At 43.0% G+C, this 22,157-nt stretch overlaps 1 protein-coding gene across 1 annotated transcript in view; it reads right to left on the bottom strand.

Annotated features, from left to right (window-relative positions):
• The window catches only part of KCNH1 (potassium voltage-gated channel subfamily H member 1), a 402,220-nt gene that overhangs the window by 295,976 nt on the left and 84,087 nt on the right, over positions 1 to 22,157 (bottom strand). The window contains exon 7 of the mRNA XM_054982129.1: positions 21,040 to 21,469. Within this exon, the coding sequence (XP_054838104.1) occupies positions 21,040 to 21,469 (430 nt within the window). The remainder of the gene's footprint in view (positions 1 to 21,039; positions 21,470 to 22,157) is intronic.

Here is a 22,157-nt window from a genome sequence, read left to right as displayed (position 1 = left end):
CAAGCTGCCCCCAGCCATTCTCTATTGTTTCCTGTGGAGGAAAACATTCCAAGGCTTTCCAGGGCAAAGAAACCTTAAGCAAAGGCAACCCTTGACCAAAAGCCAGACCAGTGCAAGTCCCACTTCCAAAATAAATTGAACCAACAAAACCCAACAAAACCAAACTGAAGCAAAGTAACCAACATCACACCAGAGAAGCCCACCAGAACCAAAGCACTGGAACAATGTCAAACTGGTGAAACCCATCAGAACAATGTTAAATCAGAAGGATTTGAGTCTAGTGGCACCTTAGAAACTAACAAGATTTTCAGAGTGTAAGCTTTTGAGAGTCAGAGTTCCCTTGTTCAGACACATGCCACTGAACTAAAATCCTGCTGTTCTACTGCAGACTAACACAGCTACCCACCAAACTAATGTCAAATCGGAGAATCTCACCAGAAAAGAAGGGGAAACCAACATCAAACCAGAGAATGCCACCAAAACCAAACTGAAGCAAGGGACACCATAACAAGAAAATAAACATCAAGCAAGCAACTGCTTAAGCAATTCCTCCCCACAAGTAGCAACAAGTAAATTAACAGCAAGCAACTGCTTAAGCAATTCACCTCACAAGAAGCAACAAGTAAATAAGCAACTGCTTAAGCAATTCCCCCCCCCCACAAGAACAACTCTTAATTATATATAAACAAACACTAGGAAGCAACAAAGCAAGTAATTCTTGTCTTTAACAAACAAAAAAAGTTATCTCTCCAATCCACCTCCATTGGCTACTAATTCACTAATTCATTCACACTCCCTCGAAACAAAGTAACAAAAACAGCTTGCAGAAGCATCCACCCTGGTTTAAACTGGCTGAGCTGAGTTTGACAGATAATTCCATTTTATCTGGCATTAATGTATTTGGTATTCTGATTTTATTTGGGATTCTCAAATTTGATTTGGTATACCCAAATAACACTGATTTAGCCATTATCTGGATATGTGGTATATCAATACCAAATCATGCACCCCTACATGGGACCATTGCTTTTTGCAACCTATTGAGTATGCTAAAGAGTATATCTTTAAACCTTGCTGAGAAGTTTGCCTCTCCCATTGAACTCTCTCCCCATCCCATTCTGAATTCCAAAATTGTGCTTCTGCATCCTTGCATAAGCTTTTTTGTTTGCTTGCTTCAGTTGTGAACAAGTTGCAGACAAAGTATGGCAGGAGATATCTGAATATTTTGAACATATAAAATACAGTCAGCTTGGATAAATATTAACTAAGCTATTACTCCTATTCCAACTGGAACACACGCAAACTAGATTACATTTGAGGAAACTTATATTCAAAAGCAAATACAAAACAGAGTTGCGCTTACCGTAACTACTGTTCATTGACGTCTTCTGTGCAGACACACATGGGACTGCGCCTGCGCAGGCCTACCGACCGGATTTTTCTTTACTAGTCAACGTCCACTAGGGGGCGCACGTCCGATCCAATGCGCATGCGCGGCAGTTTCCCGCCCGAGCGACATTGGGCGACGTCGCCCCCTTCCCCTCAGTTTCTCCTTTGCCGCCGAATGTCTTCACATTACCTGAAAGAACACAGCAGGGTAGGAGGGAGGGTTGTGTGTCTGCACAGAAGACGTCAATGAACAGTAGTTACGGTAAGTGCAACTCTGTTTTCACTGTCCGTCTTCTGTGCAGCCCCACATGGGAGACTCACAAGCCACTTACCCAGGAGGCGGGCATGTGTTCTCAGTGAAAGAGGAACTGAAGCACTGCTTGACCCACAGCAGCCTCTCTACATTCCCACACATCTAGTGCGTAATGTTTGGCAAACGTGTCAGAAGACGACCACGTCGCCGCCCTGCAGATATCATGCAAGGGCACGCCCCTGAGGAAAGCCGCGGAGGCAGCTTGCGCCCTGGTGGAATGGGCTTTTACTTCCAAAGGACAAGGTAACTTAGCGTGAGAGTAGCATGCCCTAATAGTTTGGGTAACCCAACGAGAGATTGATTGAGCTGTAGCAGCTTTTCCCTTCCTGGGCCCATAATAGCACACAAACAGTTGTTTGGCACATCTAAACTGCAAAGTACGTTGAAGGTAAAATAAAATAGCCCTTCTAACATCTAAGGAATGTAGGGTCCTTTCAGGAGCACCAGAAGGGTCAGGAAAAAAAAACAGGTAACACAATGTCCTGTGATGTATGGAACTGAGTGGAAACTTTAGGTCTAAAACGAAGGTCAGGTCTCAAGACCACTTTATTTTGATGGACCTTCAAAAAGGGCGGGTCACATCTCAGGGCCGCCAGTTCGCTAACCCTACGGGCAGAAGTAATGGCTACCAAAAAGGCCACCTTCCAACATAACCATTTCAAGTCACAAGTAGCCAGTGGTTCGAAGGGCGATTTCATAAGCCCAGTCAGCACCATCTGTAGTGACCACTGGGGAACAACATCTTTCACTTGTGGGTACATGTTATATAACCCCTTTAAAAAAGACTTTGACAAACTATGGGAGAACACCGTCTTCCCATCTATCTTAGGGTGGAATGCTGAAATTGCAGCCAAATAAACTTTAATAGAGGAATTAGAGAGTCCCCCGTCCTTTAGAGACAGAAGGAATTCAAAAACAGAAGACAACTGGCAATCCCAAACATTCACTTCATTGTCAGCAGCCCAGGCTTCAAAGCGATTCCATTTAGCTGAATACGATCTTCGAGTGGTGTCTCTACGTGCATTGAGCAAGATTTCAGCTACCCTGTCAGACATCCCCTCTGCCCCTGAATGTGCCAAGCAGTGAGGCTGAGTTTGGGCAGGTCGTGATACCACACTCCTTTGTCGGACAGAAGGTCCGGGTTCAGAGGGAACCGACGGTATGACCCTTGGGACAGCTGCATGACATGCTGGAACCAAGCCTGTCTGGGCCAAAAAGGAGCTATTGGAATCATGTGAGGCCCATCCCTTTGAACCTTGCTGACCACTCGAGCTAACAGGGGGAAGGGGGGAAAGGCATAAAACCGGTGCCCTGTCCAGCGTATCTGGAATGCGTCCCCTAGGGAATGATGACCGAGCCCTCCCCTGGAACAAAACTGTAGAGCCTTCTTGTTGGCCTCTGAGGCAAAAAGGTCTACATCTGGAAACCCCCAGTCCAAAAAGATGGTATTCAGGTAGGAGTCTGCTATAGTCCACTCGTAATTTTCGGATCGCATTCGACTCAGTTTGTCCGCGATCACATTCGTGGTGCCTGGAATATGGACTGCATGCAGGAATATGTCCCTCTCCACGGCCCAGGTCCAAATTCGACTGGCCTCGTCGCAGAGTACCCTGGAGGTAGTGCCCCCTTGCTTGTTCAGGTAGAACATCGTGGTGCAATTGTCCGTGAGTACCTGAACTGACTTCTGGTGCAGCGTGTCTGTGAAAGCAATAAGGGCATAACGTACCACTTTCAGTTCTAGCAGGTTAATATGATCACTCTTATCCTGCTCTGACCAGATCCCATGTGCCCTAAGGGACCCACACTGGGCCCCCCATCCTATCGTGGAGGCGTCGGTCGAAATAGTAATATCAGTTTGAACCGAACCAAAACCCACTCCACGTAAAAGGTTAGATTCACTTAGCCACCATTGCAAGGAGCGAAGGACCCCCCTGGGGACGGAATACCGCTTGCCCTGGGACCCATGTTCAAAATCGTGAACAGAAAGGAACCACAACTGAAGAGGTCGCATGTGCAACCGGGCCATGGGGGTAACTGCCGTGGAAGAAGCCATAAGGCCGTGCAGTTTTTGTATAGTTGTGACTGACTGAAACCTACACCTCAAGAAGAGGTTCACCAGTCTCCCAATTTTTAATGCACGGTCCCTGGGTAGAAAACCCCTATTTACCACGCCATCCAGTTCCATACCAATAAACAGTATTCTCCTGGATGGGGTAAGGTTAGACTTTTTTAGGTTGACCAGCAGTCCCAACCGGAAACAGGTACCGAGGGCAATTTCAATTTGAGCCCGAAGTGCATCGGCAGAGGGAGCCGCTAACAGCCAATCATCAAGGTAGGGATAGATGGTACACCCTTGTTCCCTCAAATACGCCACCACCACGGCCATACATTTTGTAAAGACCCGAGGGGCCGATGAGAGGCCGAACGGGAGCACCTGGTAGTGGTAGATCTTATCATTACACAGGAACCTAAGGTACTTCCTATGGTCAGGATGGATGGCGATGTGAAAGTACGCGTCCCTGAGGTCCAGAACAGCGAACCACATGCCCTCCGGCATTAATTGGAGGACTGTATTTAAAGTAAGCATTCTGAACCACTTAACGAGAACGAGTTTATTCAATTCTCTTAAATCTAAGATGGGCCGGACACCACCATCCTTCTTGTCTACCAGGAACATCCTAGAATAGAACCCCCAGGAGGAGTCCTGTGAAAGCACCTCCTGCACCGCTCCTTTATGCAGAAGCTCTACAACCTCCGTCTGTAATTTATCAGAAAAGGAGTGCACTGCATAACCAGGAAGAGACAACACGGGGTAAGCATCAAATTGAATTTTATATCCAACAGCTATAACGTTGAGAACCCAACTATCACGGGTAATTTCCGCCCAAGCAGAGGCAAAACGAGCCAATCTGCTACCAAAAACAACGGACTGTTCCACTCCTAGTCAGAACTGCTTGGGTTGAGTTGCTGACTCCTTGGCATCAGAGCCCTGATGCGTGCGTCTGGGGCGGTAATTAGGCCTTCTGTGCTGAAAAGCATTCACAGGTGGTTGGGGAGGTCTGTAGGACCCATAACGTGGATACGGCTGGTATCTGTGCTGCCGACCACGGTAGCCTTGGAACGAGCGGTACTGGTAACGGTTATCGGTGAACTGCCTGGGGGGGAGGATCCCGTAGGAACGGGCCGTCAGCCGGTCTTTACGCTTCTGCGAAAGATACTCATCCGTTCTGTGGAAAAGAGGGATTGGCCCTCAAAAGGCAGGTTCTCCACTTTGTTACGCGTCTCCACCGGGAGTGCCGTAGTGCGGAGCCAGGAGTGCCTTCTTAGCACAACGGAGGATGCCAACGCTCTTGCGGAAGTGTCCACCGTGTCACGGCCCGCATTGATTTGCTGCCGGGACAATCGAAGCGCTTCATCAAGCACAACCTTGGCCAAGACCCTCTGATCAGCAGGGAGTTTTTCCATGAAGACTGCCATACGGTTCCATAAGAAGATTTGATAAGCCCCCATAATGGCCGAATAATTGGAAATTTTCAGTGTGAGAGCCGCAGACGAGTACAACTTCTTGCCCAGCGAGTCTAGCTTCCTGCTTTCTTTGTCAGTGGGCACAATGTGGGAACCCTGGCGAGGACGGAGTTGCATTTCTTCCGTAACGAGGGAAGAGGGAGGTGGATGAGCGAACAGATATGTACAGACATCGTCTCTGGTTTTATATAACGCTTCCAGCTTCCGAGACGTAGGGTAAACTGTCGCTGGCTTCTCACATATGGTGTTAATTATGTCCACCAAACCTTCAGTAAACGGGAACGAGATGGTCTGCGGATTCCCAGACTGGACGTATTGAAGAATCTTATCCTTCGGTTTTGGATCAACTGCCGAGATGTCGATGTCCAGGGAGCGGGCCATACGGACCATTTGTTCCGTGTAGAGCCGATAATCATCTGTCGGTGAGATACGACCAGTCCCGATCACAATGTCCTCTGGTAAAGGGTCAGATGGAGGACTAGGACTCGGCTCTTGGTAAGGATCGCCATGCTGATAAGGTGACCCCCGGCCGGGGGACCCATAACGAGAGGCATCATTCCTTACATCACCCCAATAATCTCTGTTGAAGGATGGGGAATACGAGCGGTGTGACCTCTCATAGAGGGAGCCGTCTCCCTCAAAACCTCTCCAAGGCGAACGATAAGGTGGCTCTTCTCCACTGGTGGGCCCACAGTGCACCCAGGAACGGGAAGGAAGAGGCGGAGCATCAGGCAGATTACCATCCCCACCGGTTTCCGAATGGGGAGAGGGAGGAGACAGGTGCGGAGATGGAGTCGCAGGTCTCTCCCATAACACCTCTTCAGTTTGGGCCGAAGTCGACTGCATATGTTTCGACTTCGTCTTAGTCTTTTTGCCCGTTGGAGCCGGTAGGGCACGGCCGCCATCACGACTCGGAGGCCTCGGATCCGAAGATGATAGTTGGTCTGAAGCCTTCGGAACCGGTTTAGTTGATGGAACTGACAATTGTTGGGGCGTCGGATCCGATGACTCCGGAACCGACCCAGCCGGGATCTTCGGAACCGAAGACGTCCTCTTCTTCGGTTTCGGAGTCGAAGAAGATGGTTCCAACCTCGAGGGCGACCTGGATCGATGACGACACTTCCAAGTCGGATCCGACTCCGACAGCCTCCCGCAATCAGAGGTGGATCCGAGTTTGGTGTTGCTCGGATCCGAAGCCGGAACCGGCGCTTGACGGGGCTGACCCGGCGAGCGGGAGCGCGGAGTGGAGATGGAGCTGCGAGCGGGTTTTTCGGGCACCGATGTTTCACCCGTCCCGCTAACCGGCAATGGCCCTTTTTGAGGGGTACCCGGAGCCCCGGAAGCATTCATAGCCCTTTTCCAAAGTAGGGCGTTCAATCTATTAGCCCTCTCAGCCCTGGCCTTAGGTGTAAAGCGCCGGCAATGCTCACATTTCTCCACGATATGACTTTCTCCTAAACACTCCAAACAAACGGAATGTCCATCCGTCTTTGTCATCTTCGTGGAACACGTCAAACAATGTTTAAACAAAGCTTTGTCAGCCATCTCTTCAGACAACGATTCTCCTCATAGAAAAGTAACTTCTTGACAGCGGACAGCTAGCTGCTAACCGGTCGGCGGCAAAGAAGAAACTGAGGGGAAGGGGGCGACGTCGCCCAATGTTGCTCGGGCGGGAAACTGCCGCGCATGCGCATTGGATCGGACGTGCGCCCCCTAGTGGACATTGACTAGTAAAGAAAAATCCGGTTGGTAGGCCTGCGCAGGCGCAGTCCCATGTGGGGCTGCACAGAAGACGGACAGTGAACACCATTCTTCTCACCTCTGTTTCAGTAAAACCCACTTAATCAGTTCACTGGATATCATCAGCCCTTTTGGTGAAGTAATATAAGAAATTAACATGAAAAAGACAATTGCTAGGTAACGTTTTATGTCAGTTTCATCTGAGATCACATGCCAAGCTCTCTGCTGAAGACTGTTTAAAAATGGCAAATCAAAGATCCTATTAGCACATGCTAACAATAAAACTTTTTTTTTTTTTGAAAATTTTTTATTGGGTTAGAATCCATTATTTCCACATTTACATTCAATTTTCCCCAATTTTTTCATCTCTAACCCCCTCCCTTTCCCCCCCCTTTTTGTTGACTTCCAACAGCTTTCCAACCCTTTGTCCCCTTTCCCTTACTTTTATTAGCTTCCTCTATCTAAAACAAATGTATATTCTCCATTATTCTAAGCAGTACATCCTTAACTATTTTTAACATTATATGCCCAAACTGTAAGTCTTTGTTTCCATCTTAGATAAACAATTTATCCCAATTTTTCAATTTCAGATATTTCTATATATCATAAACCATATAGATCATACATTCGTTTATATCAAACAATTTGACTTATTCTCTATATATATTACTCATTCTATCTTTTTATAATAGTTCTATATATCTCTCCTCACGTAGTCAATCAATTTGACCCATCTATATCTTCAGACATTCAGTTTGGTACAAAACTTGTCAGAAAAAAAAGAAAATATTGTTAGTTAATCGCTCCTTATATTTAGTCCTTATAATTAATTATTTTCTCTATGTTCTGTTTGTTAACCTATATATATCTATATATATGTCAATCTATTAATCTGACTGCTTATTAATTCACATTTATCTCTTCTCCCCCCGGTAAAGTCTCCCCCCTCTACTTCAATACTTCAGTAGTTCTCAAACTGCCACAGTTTTCCTCCCACCTCCCATTTCTTCTCCAGGTATTGTTTCAGCTTCTCCCAGTCTGTGTTGAACTGCCCTGAGTCCAGATCTCTCAATTTTCTTGTCATCTTATCCATTTCAGCCATATACAGCAATTTGTAAGTCCAATCTTCAATAGTTGGCACTTCTTGTACTTTCCATTTTTGCGCATACAAAAGTCTAGCTGCTGCTGTCATATAAAATATCAACGTCCTGTGTTGGGCTGGAATTCCCTCCATTCCCAAGTTCAGTAGCAGGAGTTCTGGGTTCTTATTAATTTGAAATTGTAAAATTTCACTCATTTCTCTTATTATTTCCCCCCAGTACTGCCTGGCTACCTCACACGACCACCACATATGATAGAGGGAGCCCTCATGCTTCTTACATTTCCAGCATTTATTAGAAGTATTCAAATTCCCTAGCGCAATCTTCTTTGGTGTCATGTACCAACGATAGATCATTTTATAAATGTTCTCTTTGATATTAATACATGTCGTTGTCTTCATTGTAGTTTTCCACAAGTATTCCCATGCCTCCATTGTTATTTCTTTATTAAAGTTTATAGCCCATTTCACCATTTGTGTTTTAACTATCTCATCCTCGGTATACCACTTCAACAGTACTTGGTATACCTTGGATATTCTTTTCTTATCTTCTTTAAGAAGGGTCTGCTCTAGTTCCGAATTCTCTATTCGTATACCTCCCTTTACAGAGTCCGAATTATATAAGTCTCTGATCTGTCTATACTGGAACCAATCGTAGTTAGGTGATAGTTCCTCTTGTGTCTTTATTCTAAGTTTGGATGCTTCAGTTTTAGTTATTTCTTTATACGTTAAACATTGTTGTTCATTATCAACAGCTCTCGGGTCTATCACCTCATATGGAACCACCCACAAAGGGGTTCCTTCTTGTAGATAAATTCTGTACTTCTTCCAGATTATGTATAGACTTCTCCGAACAAAGTGATGCAGGAACATCGAGTTGACCTTTACTTTGTCATGCCATAAATATGCATGCCATCCAAATATTTTTTTATATCCCTCTAGGGCTAATAGTTTCTTGTTCTTTAATGTCATCCATTCTTTCAACCAAACTAGGCAGATTGCATCATGATAAAGTCTCAGATTGGGCAGTTGCATTCCGCCTCTTTCCTTTACATCTTGTAAAACTTTCACTTTCACTCGAGGCTTCTTGCCTGCCCAAACAAAATCTGATATTTTCCTCTGCCATTTTTCAAATTGTTTGGAGTCTCTGATGATTGGTATTGTCTGTAGCAAAAACATTACTCTTGGTAACACATTCATCTTAACTGCTGCAATCCTGCCCAACCATGACAAATTCAATCTATTCCATTTAATCAAGTCTCTCTCTATCTGAGTCCATAGTTTTTCATAATTGTTTTTGAATAGATCTATGTTCTTTGCAGTTAATTCGACTCCCAAATATTTCACTTTACTTGTTACTTCACAATCCGTTGTTTCCATTAACAATTGTTGTTTCTGCTTAGTCATATTTTTGCATAATATCTTTGACTTCTTTTTGTTAATGAAGAAACCTGCCAAGTCTCCAAACTCCTTGATCTTATCTATCACTCTTGGCATGTTCTCCAATGGGTCCTCTACAATTAACATTATGTCATCCGCAAATGCTCTGACCTTATATGAATAGTCCTTTATTTTTATTCCACGAATTTCATCATCTTGACGTATTTGTATCATCAGAATCTCCAATGCTAAAATGAACAACAATGGAGATAACGGGCAACCTTGTCTTGTTCCTTTACTTATCGTCAATTTCTTGGTCAATTCATCATTCACCACAATTGCTGCAGTCTGGTCTCTATAAATTTCCTTAATTGCTCTGATGAATCTTTCTCCCAATTGTAGCTTTTCCATAGTGGCAAACATAAAGTCCCAGTTTAAATTGTCAAACGCTTTTTCAGCGTCAACAAAGAAGAAACCAACCTCTTTGTCACAACGCTTGTCATAATATTCAATAGCATTGATCACTGTCCTTAAGTTGTCTCTTATTTGTCTGTCTGGCAAAAAGCCTGCTTGTTCCTCCTCTATGACTTCCGAGAGCCACCCCTTCAATCTCTCCGCCAATATCTTCGCAAAAATTTTATAGTCATTGTTGAGTAGCGATATAGGTCTATAATTTTTCACATTAGTCAGGTCTTGGCCCTCTTTTGGGATCAATGATATATTCGCTTCACTCCAAGTTTCTGGAATCCTTTGATCCCTTAAAACCCCATTCATCACCTCTTTTAGGAATGGTGCCAGTTCATTAGCCATTGTCTTATAGAATTTAGCCGTAAGTCCATCTGGCCCTGGCGCCTTTCCTAGATTTGCAGATTGTATTGCCTTACTTATTTCCTCGTCAGTTACTTCACTATTCAACTTATTTCTCCAAGCTTCCGAGATTTCTGGAAGTTTGGTTTTCTCCAAATATGACGCTATTGATTCTTTGTTTACTTCTTTTTTATTATACAGCTTAGCGTAAAATTTATAAAAGGCTCTACTAATGGTAGCCTGCTCCAAATACGTTTTGTTATCTTCGCAAATTTTATTTATTATCTTCTTTTCCCTTTTCTTCTTCAATTGCCATGCCAGGTACTTCCCAGGTTTATTAGCACCCTCAAACGCTTTTTGATTCAGTCTTTTGAGATTCCACTCCAATTCTTTATTGCTCATTGCTGTTAGCTGTTCTTGAAGTATTTTAATTTCCTGGTATACCTTCTTTTTCCCTGGTCTCTTTTTTAGCTGTATTTCTTTGGCTTTTATTTTCTCCTCAATCTCTTGTCTTTTCTCCTCTTTCTTCTTTCTTGCTCTACCATTTAAGTCCATTAGTATGCCCCTTACAACCGCCTTGTAAGCATCCCAAACTTTATTGGTTGGTACTTCTTTATTCACGTTGTATTGTATAAAAAACTTTGTCTCTCTTCTCAGTATTTCCATATTCTCTCTTTCCTGTAACAAGTCCTCATTTATTCTCCATGCTTTCCTTTTTCTCTTTTTTCCAAATTTCCACATAATTGGGTTGTGATCTGAGCCTACCATAGGCATTATTTCTACCTCCTTAGTCCATAATGCTAAGTCTTTTGAGGCCCAGATCATATCAATTCTTGATAATGTAGAATGCCTTGCAGAATAAAAAGTAAACTGTCTGCTTTTAGGATATTCTCTCCTCCATACATCTTCAAGAGTCTCTTGTTGAATCAACTCAAAAAAAAGCTTTGGTAATAGTCCTCTTTTCTTTTGTGCCGTTGTAGTCTTTTTGTCTAGTTCCAAGTCTGTCACTCCATTGAAGTCTCCAGCAAGAATTATCTGGTCGTATGCAAGATCGTCTAAATGCTTCCTTAAATCCTCAAAGAAGCTTTCTTTTGCACCGTTAGGTGCATAAAGTCCGACTACCAACACTCTCTTTAAATTCCAAATACATTCCACTGCTACAAATCTAGCTTCCACATCTCTCATAACAAATTTTGGCTGTAGCTCCTCTTTTATGTACAACACCACTCCTCTTTTTTTCTTGTTGGAGGCCGCTACATATTCTTTGCCCAATTTTCCAGATTTTAAATATTTTACATCCTGCTTTCTGATATGGGTCTCTTGCAAACAAACAATGTCACATTTTTGTTTTAGTAGCCAGTGAAAAGTATTTTTCCTCTTATTCGGTGAGTTTAGTCCATTTACATTCCAAGATAATACTTTACACTCCATACTCATGATCTTGTTGGTAAGTCTTTTTCATTGTCCTTAATAAATCGCTCCATCTCTCGCTCAGATCTGATGCGTTTTTTGGCCCCTCCAAACTCAAAGGACACTCCTTCCGGTAACTCCCATCTGTACCTGATTTTCATGTCCTTCAAAATCTGAATTAGCACTTTATATTTTTTCCGGTCCAGTAACACTGATCTGGGCAGTTCCTTCATTATAATAATCGTCTTGCCATCAATCTCCAATGGATCTTGAAACTGTTTTGTCACAATCCTCTCTTTCATATTTCGTGTTGTAAACTGCACAATCACATCTCTTGGTAGTTTCCTCTGGGTTGCTATTCTCGAATTCACACGGTATGCCACATCTAGGATAGCCACAACTTCCTCCTCCTCCTTCCCCAGGTACTCAGCCAACACCTCAGTCATCTGTTCTTGCGCTGACTTTCCTTCCACTTCTGGCAAGCCACGAAAACGTAGCTGCTTCTCCATATGTTTAGTTTCTGCAACTGACATTCTCCCCTTCACCAATCTCATCTCTGTTTGTTGCGTGTCTGCTAAATTCTCCATCGCGTCTTCTACTGTTTTAACTCTCTGCTGCGTTCCTTGTAATTCACTTCGTATTGTTTCCATACCTTTTTTCACTTCTGACAGCTCCGATTTTACTGTCTGTGTAACCTCTTTAACCTCTTTTATCAGCTCCAATTTCGTGTCCTTAAGTTCTTTAATCATATCTAAAAGTTTTTTGTCCAGGTTTTTATCCAGGTTTTCTATTGCCGATTGCCACTCTTTTTTTGACATCGTGGGGCTTGCTTTAGCTCGCTCCCACGAATCCGCTCTCTTCCTTAACTCCGTGGCGTAAAATTTAACGTTTTTCTATTTTAAATGTCCCGGTCTTCTTATAGAAATTAAATTTTAAAGAGTCCAAAATGTCGGGCGTCTTTTCTCTATGGTTTCTCTATGATTTTGTAATCCAAGATGGCCTACTTCCTCTTCCGCTGAAGCCGCGACCCTTCCCCTTTCAAAAATGGCGATTCCCTACTTCCTGCCCTCCAGCAAGGGCCGCTTCTCTCCAGCCACTCTATTGTTATTACGCACTTCCTGTCTCCCGTCTTCCCACAGCAGATCTCGCGATGGTGTCTTTTTCTCACAGCTCCAAAGCCACAGGTATTCAAAACAATAGTCCCATTTCTTTAATAACTTCTTTAAACTTAGTCTCTTTTTAAATTCAATTCCTGCCGAGTCTTCCCCTCCTTTTCACTAGTCTGTTGCAGTTTAAAAATCTACTTTTTTTCCTCTCTGTTTTTATCAATCTGTCCCGTCTCAGAAGATAATGATCTTTACCTTCTCTTCACTTTTCTCGGGTTGTAATCGCTGTTTCGATTTTAAGTTCTCCTCTCAGCTTCTTCCCCCAATCGATGCTTGGGTATGTAGGTCTTATGCCAGCCGAATTGGCCCCAAAACTGCCGCAGAGATTATAGCCGACCCGTCGCAAGGTGGGACCTCAAGGATCGGGGGGAGACTCGTTGTATAGAGCCCCCCCTCATCCGAGATCTAGCTCACCCTAGGGTCTTGAGCGTTCTTTGCCTGCTCCCCGCCTGAGAGCAGTCGGCCGCGGGCTATTTTCACCCCGCCGGCCGGTTAAAACGGCAGTCCGGTCAGCTCCGCAAGTGGAGCTGCGTTAGACCTCCATGGATCCCAAACAGGAAGTCCTAACAATAAAACTTGATAGAAAAGATATATTTTGTATCCATTCTAAAGTCAGCTATAACATTTTAAAGAACTGCAACTCATCACCACAAAATCAGCTAAGGTTGGCCAGCTCTCTATCAAAGTTAGTAAAAATTCATGAAATCACTGGAACAGAAATAGGCTGCAAGCATCAACCCCCAAATATATAGGCTTTGCATTGCTAGCTATGGAATGCCATGGATCTAAGCTTGCCCAGTGCATATATGGATCACTGCCATTTCATTACCAACAGTGCAGTCTCATATGGCTGTAGTTTTCTGAATCATATCTTTAAAGTCTGCAGGACTGGTAGCTGAAGGAGTCCTGTTTCTCTGATACTTCCTATAGGCAACTGAATCCAATGCAACCACTAAGATTTGGCTTCCTTATGTGAGCTTACTTGTATAGTTAGGGCTGAAATCTTAAAAACACTTTTCTTGGGAGGAAGTACCAGTGACTAAAACAGGACACTGAGTAGATCAGCTTACGATTGCGCACTGAATCACCTACAGAGACCCTGCTTCATGTTTCTCTACCATCAGAGGTACAGTGGTTGACTACATGATATAACAAAACATTGTCAGTAGTAGCAGCACTGAGGTTTAGGTTTATTCTGTGAACTGGGCTCAAGTTCTCTCCATCTCATTTAATTCTACCATATAAAAATATTGTACTATCTTTAGGTATAAGTTGCTTTGTAGACCTGATGAGTTGAAAAAGCAGAATATAAATATAACAATGACAGCTAATACTAGATGCATTGTTGGAAGTAAAAATATTTTTGTTAAAAAATTTCACGGTCTCCAAAGCACAGCTTGACTTCCAGAATCTGAATGCAATCATGTGGCAATGTCTTACCTTGGAGGTAGGAAGCAAAATATTCAATAGTACACTCACAGGCTACTTGCTTACCAATGGACATATGCAAATTCTGGATTTAAAAACCTTGGTAACCATTGATGGCAAACAAGGGGCCATTTCTATGAACAACCAACCCAGCAAAGCATTTGTCCTAATGATAAAGATCCAATAGTAATTTCTGCTGATGTAAGAGATTTATCAGTGGAACATGACTTTCTTACCTCCCTTCTCCCACTGCAGCCTAAAATTCCCCCCAAATGCTGCTCATGGGGAAAAGTCAGAGGTCTATAGAGGGAGAAGGAATTGGCAAAAATTGCCCCCTCCATCTGCAGAAATCCTCCGCAGGATCCAATCCGTTTCAGTGAGGGCAGAGCAGTTTTATTTATCCTACAAGTGATGTTATGGGAATTGGTTATGGGGATGCACCCAATGCTCAAGAACCTCAAAAATTACCTACATTCTGCTAGATAATGAAACAATTTTCAGAGGAACAGTATAGGTCATTCAAAATGGCCAATGACCTACGTGCATTTACTTTCAGGTCAGAATACTACCTACATCGATTCAGTGGTATGCATGTAGGGCTCTCTCCATTTTCAAGAACCTTGTTTTTTCAGATTTTATTTATTTAGTAGTCCAACTTTCTCAATGAGACTCAAGGCAGTTACATAGTGTGAGATTAGTACAGTCAGTATCAAAGATGTTTCAATAAACAATGCCATAAAGTAAATAAATGAAAGTTTACAAAGATATCATATAACATTAGCAAAAATCCAATGCAGAGTTGAAGAAATGTTGGAACAGAGCATAAGCTAATCTAGGACTGACATTAGACAACACAGAACTACTCAGTAAGGTCATACTTAAAGCAGCAGGTAGTACATAGGAGCACATACTTAAAGCAATAGATAGTATGTACGGCAACACAATGGTGAAATCAATGGTCCCTAACTTGTTAGTGAAGCATCTCTTTGAGACGACCTTTATTCAAAAGCCCTTTTGAATAATTCAGTTTTGCATTATTTGCAGAAAGCCAGGAGAGTGGGGGATCTCCTGACCTTCTCAGACAGGCCGTTCCACAGGACAGGGGCCACCACTGCTCAATTCTGATAAAAGTCAAGCCGCAGTGTTTTGCACCAACTGGAGTCTCCTAGTTAACTTAGATGGGAGACCTATGTATAGTGCATTACAATAGTCAAGTCTTGATGTTACCATAACATGGATCCAGGTAGCCAAATCAACCATGTCAAGGTAGGAAGTCATCTTCCAGACTAGAGTGAAGTTGTAGAAAGCATTTTTGGTGGCTGTTTTAACTTGCTTTTCTATTAGTAGAATTGGATCCAGTATAATCCCTAGGCTCTTAACCAAGTCTGAAAGGGTCAGACAAACTCCGTTAAAAGTGGAGAGTACAATATTCTTCAAGATCTCCATCTTCCCAATGAGCATCACTTTCATCTTGTCAGGGTTTAATTTCAATTTGTTCATTTTCAGCCATTTGAGCACAGCAGTCAGGAAGCGATCCAAGATTTTTCTACTGCTTCTTGTAGGGACCTGGATAGTGAGATATAGAGTTGGGTTTAGGGTTGCCAGGTCACTTGGGGGACTTGGATCCTGGCACTTACCCTCCATGCTCTCCGCAGTCCCTTCTTGTGTGCATACACTTCCGGGAAGTGACATCATCATGCGGGTCAAAGGGTGGCCCAGCGTGCATTCCTGTGCTCGCCACAGGGCTGAATTGCCCCCCCCCCCCCGTGGGCCTGATTCAGCCAGAAATGGGACCATTGTGGGGCGCAGAAGTGCACCACAGCGGGACACAGGGGCACACTGCACTGCTGGGGGGCGCCCCAGAGGGCATGGCCCTCACTGGCCAGGTAAGTGGGGTCAGGGGGGGAGGTGGGAACAGGGGATCCCCCATTCTCAGCAGGGGATTGGCATTCCTAGTTGGGTGTCATCTGCATATTGATGACAACCCATCCATAGCTGCGAAAAAGTTCTAAAGGGTTTACATACAGGTTGAATAACATGGGAGACAGGATTGTGCCCTGTGGAACCTCACAAGATAATTCCCATTCTGGAGATAGCTGATCTCCAATGGCAACCCTTTGACTCTGTTCCATGAGAAATGATTTAAACTAGTCCAAAGCACATCCTTTGATGCCCACTTCTGTCTGTAGACGCCTCAACAGGATGGCATGGTCTACTGTGTCAAAGGCTACAGACAGATCAGGAGGAGAAATAAGGAGGCATGGCCTTTGTTTATATTCAGATGATTATCGTCTATTACTACTAAAGCTACTAGTGCCATCTCTGCCCCATGATCTGGTCTGAATCCAGACTGGAAAGGGTCCAGAGCACTAGAGTTACCCAAGAAGACCTGGAGGTGGTCAGCTGCTGCTCTCTCAATCTCTTTGCCCAGAAAGGGCAGATTAGAGACTGAGCAATAATTGGCCATGTATTTTTGTCTAGGGATGGTTTTTTAATTAGCGGGTGGATAACCGCCTGTTTGAGAGCCCCAGGGGAAGGTGCCCTGAGTTAGCGATTGATTTACAAATGACTTCAGTTGTTTACTTATGTGGTTCTTACTTGATTTTAACAGCCAAGATGGGCAAGGATCAAGCACACAAGCAGAGGCTTTCATAGATGTCAGGATCCTGTTAAGATCTGTCACTGTAACTGGTTCAAGGCAGTCCATATGTGAGCCAGATAGTGTATTAAGCACTTCTTCTATCTCGTCTGTATTACAGCTAGCATCCAGATCAGACCGTATTTGTGCTATTTTATCAGCGAAAAACTTAGCCAAGGCCTCACAGCTAATTGTCTGTTCCTGAGACTGTAATGGTTCAGATTTAGGGGTTAGAAGGTGTTGAGATACCTTGAACAATTGAGATAGTCATGAGCTAGCTGACACAATGATTGCTGAGAAATAACGTCTCTTTGCCACTTTCATTTCTGCTTCATAGGTCCTCTAGTAGGTTCTGTAGCATGCTCTATCAGTTTCTCCGCAAGTTTTCCACCAGCATCTTTCTAGACATTTTCTCTTTAGGTCACCCAGCTCTGTGGTAAACCATGGGGCTGACTTCCATCCCAAGGGCCAGAAGAGTCAACAAGGAGCAATGGTGTCAATAGCTTCAAGGACCTTTGTATTCCACACTCCTATAGCAGCTTCCATAGAACATGCATACAGAATTCTAAAATCTCCCAAGATATTTTGGAATCCAGAAGGATCCATGAACTTTTGTGGGTGAATCATTTTAACTGGACCCCCCATTTTGTGGGGTGTTGGGGCCATATTCACTCTTGCCTTCAGCAGATGATAATCTGACCACAGTTCAGGCTGAATCTCTAACATTGAAACAAGACATTCCCTCAAAGGCTCAGTGCAAAAATATTAAGTCCAAGGTGCAGCCTCTTTCATGCCTGTCATTAATTGAGAGAGATCCAGGGTTGCCAGGGAAGCTATAAATTCCTGGGCCAGACCTGTCTTGGAACATTCAGCATAGATGTTGAAGTCCCCCAGAATAGAAAGTCTAGGTGTCTCCCAACACCATATCTGCTGGCAGCTCTGCCAACTCAGAAAGTCTGCTTATTGGGAAGCTGGGTGGTCAGTAAACAAGCAGAATACCCAATATATCTTTAGTTCCCAAAGACGGCAGCATACAGTCAATACCAGCTATAGCTTGAAGTTGGCAGAAATTGAAGGACTCTCAAAGAATAATAGCAACTCCTTCTTTCCAGCTACCATAGCAAGATTGGTATAGGACCGCATAGCCAGAAGGAGTTAGTTACGACAGATACACCATATCATTTTCTTCCTGCAACATGCCAGCAATGCATGCAATCTTGTTTCTAACAGATAGATACTATTGCATAGTATTAGAGTAGAAGTGGAGGCAGAAGTGGCCTCATTTTCAGCATTTGAAATGCTGGTTATATAAACAGTGAGCATTGTTGCTTGATACTGGTCACCTTTGGTAAGTCCCACCTCCATATCTATCTGCTCCATCTGTACTTGGATAGTAAATTCCCAAGGAAATTCTTGTGCACCCCAAAACCACATATGGAGATATCAAACATACTGGTGGCCTCAACTGGTAGCCTCAACTCAGACAACAGTCTAGGGCTATAACCATTGTATATTTAAGTAAGCAGTGTCCAGCAGGTGCTGCCTCCATCCCAGAAGCAGTACAAATTAGTGGAGCTCTTTCTCTCCTCTCATGTCCTGCACCTCATGCAAGCAATGTCTGTCCCCCAGCTGTGCACCTCAGGCCAAGGACCCTTGTGCTCTCATCCTTCAGCTCATGCCAAGAGGCTCACGCCTCCTGCATGAAGCCCTTGTTAAATAGCCATCCCAGCAACCAGTACCTATGAAAAAGAAAAGGAGGTGGAAGGTGGGGCTTGCATACCAGTGGCCACTAGTTACAGACCAAAGGTAAATGCTCCATGCCTCCAGCTCCCCCTCAAGGAGGTCTCCTTGCACCTAAGCCTACCTGCACAAGGCCCTTGTTAAATAGCCATCCCAGCAAGCAGTATTAGTGAAGAATCCAAAATGCATGCAGAGAACACTAAGCACATAAATTTGTGCATGAGCCAGCTCTGTTCTGACAATTCAACAAGTTACACAGGTTGGGCAGAGCCTGCTTCCACACTTCTGGTCCTTCCCATACATATGCATGACAAGTACATTCAACATACCTCATCTGGAATGGGCTAGGGTATAATCAATAAATGCCCTTTCAGGGAACATTTTTCTATTCAACAGTTCAGAAACTTTCCACTTGCTTTTCTTTATTCTGTACCACTAGTGCAATCAAAACATCTCAAACGTCAAGATAATTTCCAGCTTAATCTCTTTCAAGAGGTCTCCAGTATTATCTGCTAAATTCCACCCTCCTTCCTTTCTCTCTGTCTGAGTCATGAGCTTCATGTTTCAAATTGGTTTACACAGAAAACCTATTTCAGTATTTGTAATAGGTGTGGAAAATATTCAAAATCATTTACAATGCCATTGTATGAACACTATACTGGTATTGCTTTGCCTGGTGTAGGTAAGTGACTTGTTTCAGGCCAGAGATGTCATAATATTTCAGGTACATTCATCATAACTACTTTCTTAGCATTTTATACTTTTTTAAAAATCCAGTATTTTTTCCCAATCTGCTGTAATTCCACAAGGGGCATCTTATATGATGTTACAGACTCTTCCTTTCTACAACATTCACTCTTTCTAAAGTTTGAAACAAGTAAATCTAATCATACTAGCACAGCACAGATATCTCATCTTAATGCTGCCAGTGCTCCAAAGGCTACACTATTTCTCCTGGCTATTCCAATTAAAATTCAGGATTGTATACAATAGGGGTTGTCAGCTGCAGAGCATTGCAAACAGAGACTCAAAAGGTTGCAATGATTGTGCATTAAAACAAGCACATTTAATCGAGACAGATGCAAGCATGGCTGTTTTATATGGAACTGTTTGTTGAACAGCCTATTACATGTTCTCAAGGGAGTGATTTAGAAACCAAATTTTAGTACACAAACTCTACTGCTACCACCATTTGGTTTAATAGGGCAGTTTGAATATTGGAGTTTAAAGATATTTTTTATAACACAAACAAAAATCTCTTTCCGTGAAATGAAGTAAGCAATTATCCACTTGATTTTTTTTCTTCATTATCTTTACATAAAGATAATGACCAAGTGTGCTAGATGTTTGTTCATGTTGGTTACTTTATGGATACAGGATAAATCATCATTTTTGTAGTAATCAAAGGAGTTCTTTAACAATGTTAGCAATATCAAACATCTGTGGTTTACAAAGGATTATAAAAATGCTTATACTTCAATGGTAACATCCAGTATATCCTTTGAATCAAGATGAGGTGATGCTCAGAACCTTTATAGAGTATTTCACTTAGTGTTCTATAACTGCACATGGTTGGAATCAGGGAACGGCATAGTCAGGCAGCTATTTGAGCCCTAGGAGGCCAAACTGCCAATCCCTGACTGACAGGTTTTAAGGAATGTAAAGGAATCTTCATTCCTTTCCCCTGAGTCCCCATCCCATGAGAAATACATTAAAGGGACCTCTTTGGAATCTCTAATTTTCTGCTGAGAAATGTGCATAGACAGAAGGAAGAGAGTGTGATTCCTTTCCAATCCTAGCAATGCTGACAGGACTTAAAGGTCCACAAAGGAATCATAGTCTATTCTCTCCTCCAGAAGTAATTTTCTGTTTGTGCATGTATGGGTATGCAGGGGGATTTCACTAGAGTTAATTTTGCCCAGTCCCCTCCAGCACTAAACCTATCCCATAATATAACAATGTTTTTTACATATGTATAGGTTGGCATCTGATCATATGTTTAGGGGACCGTCACAATCAAATCATGTAAACTAGGGATTTCTATTGACTGAAGTTCATGTATTGTGGATTCTACAGCATCAGCATTTTAAACAGCTTAATTTAAATACTGTATTTCTAAGTACTGGTTATGCAGAAGAACAGAAGAACTTACTAAGACCAAGAGAACTCTAGATTTTTGGCATAACTTTAAGTTTTCTTCTTCAACATTAGCACTACCTCATTTTAAAATGTTGGCAAATTTAAGCATTTTGATACATCTCTGATTTAACTGAAAGAGATTTAAGCATGTGCTAAATTCTCCATTAAAATCCATTGAAAACATATGACTAAGTGACTAATGCATGAAATACATTTGTGGAAAAACCTGCAGTTTGAAACACTGTGTGAATCCTCTGATACTTACAACCAATCATCATCATGGCAACAGCAAAGATCTTCTCTCCATCCGTGGTTGGTGCAATGTTCCCAAATCCAACACTTGTGAGACTAGTCATCGTAAAGTATAACGAGGAGATATAAACAGAATCCTTGCTTGGTCCTCCTTCCCATTTTCCAGTTCCAGACTTATTAAACTGATATGGCGATCCAATGGATTCTCCTAGCTGGTAGAGCCAACTTTCATTCCTAATTTTGTTTGTATCCTCATTGATAACTTCATAGTCTCCAATACTGTACCAAATGCAGGCCAACCAGTGGGCTGCAAGACCAAATACGCAGACCAGCAGAACCAAGACAGCTGCTCCATACTCAATATAATGGTCCAATTTTCGAGCCACACGACCCAATCGAAGCAGCCTAACTACTTTTAGGGAGCTAAACAGACTACTGATTCCCTAGGGAAAAGAAAGCAAAACAGCCCATTAATATTTGGCATTAAATGATTTAGTGTTTTCTCATAATAATAAATAATATCAACAATCTGAACTCAAAAGAGGTGCTTTCAGACCAAATATATAGCTTACAGGGAAGAAACTGGTTTTGTCCCCAGTACCTTCTACAAACTGGCAAAACAATGAAGACCGGGGTCCCAATCCAGAGATCTGGTTCAACTCCCTCTGAAATCAAAAACACTTAAGGTAGCACAACTAACTTGTCCCACTAATTGCAATGCTATTTAAGCATGATACCTTCATCATCATCAGGGCAGCACATAAGTAAGTGGTAACAAATTGCTCCAGATTCATGGAAGCCTGTATGCAATGACAATTGAGCTACAAGTTGGTAAGCATCAAGTAATCTCCCTGTATTAGACTGACCAAGCTCCTGTTTCAGTTACACAAATATCTTAAAAAGAGATCTGAAGTATCATTTTTAATGTATATCATTCACTAGCTACAAAGCCCATTGTGGGAAAAAATACAACGGGCTCTAGAAAGGGGAGGATGGGCAGGCGGGCATTCTCTCCTCCTCTGTCACTGATCCCAGCCAGATGAAGGCGGGGGGCAGGCATGGCCACTTCCTTTGCACTTGATCCCAGCTGAGTGCAAGCAGGGCAGGCATTGCCACCTGCTCTGTGCCTGA

The sequence above is a fragment of the Eublepharis macularius genome, chromosome 1 (assembly GCF_028583425.1).
Source record: "Eublepharis macularius isolate TG4126 chromosome 1, MPM_Emac_v1.0, whole genome shotgun sequence".
NCBI classification, from domain to species: Eukaryota; Metazoa; Chordata; class Lepidosauria; order Squamata; family Eublepharidae; genus Eublepharis; species Eublepharis macularius.
Note: the sequence above shows the minus strand (reverse complement) of the source record. Positions and strands in the feature narration are given on the sequence as shown.